The 6,228-nt window shown below is 46.2% G+C and overlaps 1 protein-coding gene across 1 annotated transcript in view; it reads left to right on the forward strand.

The window, feature by feature from the left end:
- The window catches only part of LOC102368270 (lysosomal protective protein-like), a 17,940-nt gene extending 12,494 nt beyond the window's left edge, over positions 1-5,446 (forward strand). The window contains exons 9-11 of the mRNA XM_014518332.2: positions 1,427-1,589; positions 2,399-2,488; positions 5,260-5,446. Of these exons, the coding sequence (XP_014373818.1) occupies positions 1,427-1,589; positions 2,399-2,488; positions 5,260-5,346 (340 nt within the window). The 3' untranslated portion in view covers positions 5,347-5,446. The remainder of the gene's footprint in view (positions 1-1,426; positions 1,590-2,398; positions 2,489-5,259) is intronic.
- Positions 5,447-6,228: the final 782 nt, after the last annotated feature.

Genomic DNA, 6,228 nt, shown 5'->3' on the forward strand with positions numbered 1-6,228 from the left:
CCCCATTGCCTGAGTGGCAGTCAGAGGGTGCACCAACGCTGTGCACCCCCTACGTGTTGCCACTGGTTAACAGGAAATCTCTACCTACTGTTTCCCTCATTGTGTTTGCCAACTCATGCACTAGTTCCAGACAGACTGTCTTTTATTATCCAAGGTCCCCTCAGTATGGAGCTAAATCTCCCACAGCTGTGGGAGGGCACAGCAGTGTGGGGAAGGAATGGCCACTCTTGAGTCTTAAGGGGTGTGGCCCTAAATGAACAGCTTTGTAGGGTGTCCCTGATCCACTGCTTTCACTTCTATGATCAGCAGTTTGTACAATCTGACATCTGTTCGTAGAAGGGGAGAGTTAAAGGGGCCTATGAATCAGTAAAACAGTAAAATAATCAGATTTCTCACCATTTTCCATTTACTTCTAGATATTTTCTTAGCTGGGGTCATGCAAGTAGACTGGTCCTTTTTCACATAAGTGCTCCTGGTGCTATAGCCCAGTCCCCGCTGTGTTTGGGTTCCTGTGGGAGGGAAATTCTTAGTCAAAAAGATCTGGTTTTATTTTAAGTGAGAGAAGTTCTTCTGGACAAGTGAGGGTGTTTATAGCAAACCCCAACTAACTGAACAATGTGATACTACTCTGCTTTTTTGGTGCCTCAGAACCTGTGCAGAATGGGGCCCTCTGTGCCAGGCACTGTCCACTCCAGTTATGTATGCCCTGTTCCATGAACAATGCATGCCCCCGGCAGCTGATGGGGCATGGCAGCAGCAGGAGCATAGCGGTGGTAGTGGGAACATGGTGGTGGTGAGGCCAGTGGGGACTGCGGACTGCTCACAGATGCTGCTGGCGGGGTCAGCGGCAACCACCTGCAGGCACCGCTGACCAGTGCTGGAACTGCCTTTTTGTAAGGCATGCACTTCCACGCTCAGGGGGTGCACGTACACCTGCATTGCCCCCCTGCCCCTGCTCTCCCTGTAGCATCTAAATGGTGCTTTCCATCCCTGGGCCATTGTTATATGAGGTATCTGAGTGCCTCTCTGAAAGTTCATGTGTAACTGTTTGATTGTTACAACCTAGAACAGTGTTTCTCAACCTTGTTAAACTCAAGGCACCCCTTGGAACATATCAGCTCTTATCTTAGACTCATTTCTTGACTATGGAAAAATAATGGAGCAATTTGTTTTTTGCAAAGAACTCTGAAAGACCACAGCAGATCACAGTGGTTTTGACACATGGATTCCTATTTGAAATCTCTGTTTTTTTCTTGTGAATTATGTGGAGGTGCTTGCACACCTAACAGTGCTAATATTGAACAGCAGCCTGCATATGTAGGCCTTGAAAGGATCTCCTGTTACCCAAGGTATTACAGAACTCTGGCTGAGAATCACTGGTTTAGAGGAACTGCTACTTACTGCACATATTCATCTCTCTCTGTAGTTCACAAGTGAGAACTCACTACAAGAGGATTTATACGGACATGGCCCCTTTCTACCAGACCCTGCTGAAGCATGATCTGCGAGCACTGGTTTACAATGGAGATGTTGACATGCTCTGCAACTTCCTAGGCAGCGAGAAGTTTGTGGAGTCTCTAAACAAGCCAGTGAGCAGCTAGGGTGGTGTTTTGGTTTGATCTAAGAGAACGCATCTTGTGGAGAAAAGGCAACAAAAAAAGTCTAGCAACAGCATTCCCTGATAGGTAACACTGGGCTTGCAGCACAAGGAATAGGCAAGAGTCAGTCTGATGGACATAGGGGACCAGGTCTGTGACTGCAGAAGACTTGGTATGTTTGTGGGTGGTGGATGAATGCTGGCTTAGGGAGCTCCTCCTATCTGCAAATGGGTGCAAATGATGTTGCTGGTGTATGAAAGACAGTCACAATGGAAGCAGCAGGTGGTGCAGTGGGGAGGATCCTCAAACTGCCCTTCACCTAGACAAAGGGGGCTGAGGATTCCCTCTAAGTCATGAGCCCTTGCACAAGGACCCCAAGTGACAAGGGAGTATTTGAGGCTCTTCCACCCTAACAGAAGATCAGTCACAACAGAACCTCTTCCCAGAGCTGAAAGAATGGTACCAGAGAGCTCTAAAATGCTGCAAGGGCCCAAGGGGAGGGATAGTGACCAGCTGCAAAGGGTATCCATTTTCTGAGGGATGTTGGTGATCCTCCCCTCTTCCCAAGAACTCTGAATGGACTTGTAAGGCTTCCTGCAACTGATGTTTCACCTCATACTTAATGTGTGTGTGTGTGGGGGGGGGGGAGGGGGTTGATTTGTGCCCTTCTCTGCTGCCCATAAATTGAAAAATAAATGTTTGGAGAGAAAAAGGACCACAAGGAATAGGGAAATAGTGGCTTAGTCAATTTCCTGCTTTCTCCCAACCCATCCCATCCCATCCCCTCTTTGATCTTGTAGATGCTGAAATCTTACCAGCCCTGGTACTATAACAATCAGATAGCTGGGTTCTTCAACGAATACGAGAAGATCACATTCCTCACTGTAAAGGTAAGTGCCTTTTCCTTACTATTGTGCTGGCTCTAACAAGCTGCCTTCCAATGGAAGCCCTATGCGGTAGGCATCAATATTAGTTATATTGCCAATATTTCAGAAATTCACCTGGAAGGCTAAAGAAAAAAGGCCAGATCTACTTTTGCTCACACCAGTGGAAATATGGAGGTATTCGGGTTCTACCCTGGTACAATTGACAGGATATGTAGGCCCTGGATCTGGAAATACAACCTGCTGCTATCACATAGTATTGTAGAATGTACCTGTCAGCCATTGAGTAAGCCCATGTGCTGTCTTGAAATAGACTGATATAGCAATAACAAGGGCTGATTCCTGGTGGTGGTATTTGAATGTAAACTAAGCATGACACACAATTTACCTGCTTCTGCCTTGGGCGTGTTGTGCTACATATTTTAGTAAAAGGCTGGGAAATCTAGTCTGTGCTAGCCTTTCCTCTACCTCTCTGCTTACAGCAGTGTTGCAACATGAAAGATGAGCTGGGTGTGGGCTGCCTGGATAGGCCTTTGCCTTGTTCTCTGGTTTCATTTTGTTTTTAAAATCAAAGCTGCAAGTTATGCTCTAAGTACCATATTTTCTTGCATGCAACGTGTCCTGAATATAATAGGCATCTTGTTTTTGAAAGGCAGAAGGAAGAAAAACATCTGTTCCAGAGTTATGGCTGCATAGAGCAGGGACAGAGTCTAATCTTCAAATGACTCACTCACTCTCCCTTCCCTGCTTCACTAAGCTGAAATAGCAGGAGAAAGACTAGGAACAACTAGCAGACAGCAGAATTGCTCTAGGGTAGAATGTTAAAAAGGAGAGGCAACCCTTAACACCTCTGCAGTGAAGAACAATGAGCCATTAAGTCAACTGACTTCCTCAGCTGCCTGAATAGTAATACAGGGGTGTAGGTTGTAGCCATGTTGGTCTAAGGACATAGGCAGACAAAGTTCTTTGGGTGAATCTGATATCTTTCATTAGACCAACTTAAGTTGGTCTAATGAAAGATATCAGATTCACCCAAAGAACCTTGTCTGAATAGTAATACAACAGCTGCTTCCCAGTTTAATACACAAACACCCTAATTTGGGGGTGGGGCTGATTTGGGGGGAAAAGGTTCATGTGTATATGAGAATCCTCAGGTCATGATGACCCAGGTGTAACTGGTGCAGAGCCAGAAGTTAGAGGTTGCAGTGAGCCTGGAACAATAGCCCTGAGGTGGGAACTGCCCCATTTGTTTCACGGGCTAGTAACTGGGATGCTGGACACTGATGCTGAACATTTAATCAGAGAAAGAAAGGATCACACTATGCAGCTGTACTTCAGCTGTTCCCAAAGATAGGTGGATATGCACAAGATGAGTCAGGAATGTGGATGACACCCAGAAAATATACCTAGATCTTTCACAACATATGGCAGTTGTGTGTACAGGGGAGGAACAACTGTTTCCACATTCTTACTAGGAAGGGGACTCCCCATGAAGAAGTTTGAGGAACTCTGCTCTATGGAAGTGTAGTTATTCACATGTAATGTAATTTTGTGTAGCAACCTGTGAGGCCCCAGTGCATTAGGGGATGGATGACAGATTTAATTAAAAGAAATCAGTGTGACAAGGCAGCCATGGTTTCAACTCCCACCTCTAACTGACTTGTTTTAATTTGAGCCTGTTCAGTGGGTGGTAATGATAGCAAGAAGCCCAGTGAAGGTTGCTGGCAGCTTTCCAACTGAAGGATGAACCAGTTATAGTGCTGTCACCCATTCATATCTGAATCTTCAAGACCAGTGGTGCTCATCCTCTTGGCTTTGTGGGCAGATGAGTGGCACAGTGCAGGTCCAAAGGCCAGAGACTGGCCCCACATGCCTGGATCGGGCTGTGTGTGGCTTTGGCTGCCTCTGGCTTGGGCCCTGTGCTGCCCATTTGCTGGCATCGGGCCCCAGGGCCTTACACTGCCCCCACCTGCTGTGATCATGCCCTGTACTGTCCTGTGTGACCAATCTAGCATGCAGGGTCATAGCCCACAGGGGTCCTTGTTGAACCATGGGGAGCCTACAGGTTGAATGAGACAGCACCGGGGGCTGGATCTGGCTCAAGGGTGTGGGTTGAACACCCGTTCTAGATTTCTTGCTAAATCATCCAGTTACTGTATGGGAATTTCCCTGGGTCCTGCTTCACAGATATCAGTTCCTCCTTCGAAATAGACTCAAAAGAGACTCTCAGTGCATCTTAATCAGTTTCAAATTAAAAATCAATCTAGATGAAATCAGCAGAGAAAATGCACAGAAAAAGTGAGGACATGGGAGTTACCTAGATACTCAAAGACTGGGAACAAAGTAAGTTTGGGTTTAACTTATTTGGGATCTGTGTTTGAGAGACCCTATGATGGAGCCTCATTTGCTGAAAGAACACAGTCCCTTGGTATTTTCTGAAGGTATCTCCATAGACCAAGGGCTCTGCCAGGAAGCCTTTACTATATTGTACACAGGGTGGATCAGCAGATATTTGCACCCACTTGGCTAGGCAGATTTTTAAGAAACTACCCAAAGCAGTAGAGGTGGATTAAAACAATATACAAGGCTACTAATGCTCACAAGGGCTGGAGTAGCATAACCAGCTCCACAGTCATAGAATGTTTCTGTTGGAATGAGAAGTATTCCTGCCCTTCAGGGATGGTATTAAATAGAAGCAGTTTCTTGAAGTGTTTTTTTGAAAACCCACCTCCGTTCTACAATCCAACAGTGTTTACTGTTGTTTCTCTAATGTGCAGGGTGCAGGTCACATGGTCCCCCAATACAAGCCAGGTCAGGCTCTGAAGATGTTCCAGTGCTTCCTCTCCAACACCACTTATGTCTAAATAGCATCCCTACTCCAATCTTGTCCATTAGTAAGTACACACTCTTGGATAAGTTGTGGGACTGAGTGGTGTCTGGAAACCCAGCCTGGCACTCTCATTTAGCAGTGAGGAGTGTCAGAGCTGCTTTGGATTCTTCTCTTCAATCATTTTGTATAACACTCAAATTATTTAAGCTATGTATATGTATGTATGAATAAACCTATTCACTGAACAAATCCTTGTGTTGCTTATCCCCAGCCTCTGAGGAAGGAGGCATCCCCTTATTTACTGAATATGCAGTAGGGAAGAAGCCTTTATTTCTGTTTGGAGACATCATTCCTTAATTAGGTAAAAGTTAGTGGAGTTAGTTAGCAATAAACTTGTGTCTGACTGAATCAGTAAGTTTCATAGTAGTTAGGGGTCAGAAGGGACCTGAACAGATCATCTAGTCTAACCCCCTGCCACTGGTTGGAGCACATGCTGGGATCATATGACCCCAGACAGGTGTTCATCCAACCTCTTTTTGAATTTACCCAAGGTAGGAGCGAGGACCACTTCCCTAGGAAGTTGGTTCCAGATCCTAGCTACCCTGGCAGTGAAATAGTGCCTCCTAATCTCTAACCTGAATTTATTCTCTAGCAGCTTCTGGCCATTGATCCTCATCACCCCAGGTGCTGATGGGGAGAATAGGGATCTTCCTATTTGCTGCTGATCTCCCCTAATGAGTTTGTTGGCAGCCACCAAATCTCCCCTCAGCCTCCGTTTTCTGAGGCTGAACAGGTTCAGGTCCCTCAGCCTCTCCCCATAGGGCCTGCCCTGTTGCCCTCCAACCAAGCGGGTGGCCCTCCTCTGAACCCTCTCAAGGCAGGCCACATCCTTCTTAAAGTGCAGTGCCCAGAACTG

Source organism: Alligator sinensis, unplaced genomic scaffold (genome assembly GCF_000455745.1).
Source record: "Alligator sinensis unplaced genomic scaffold, ASM45574v1 scaffold203_1, whole genome shotgun sequence".
Classification (NCBI taxonomy): domain Eukaryota; kingdom Metazoa; phylum Chordata; order Crocodylia; family Alligatoridae; genus Alligator; species Alligator sinensis.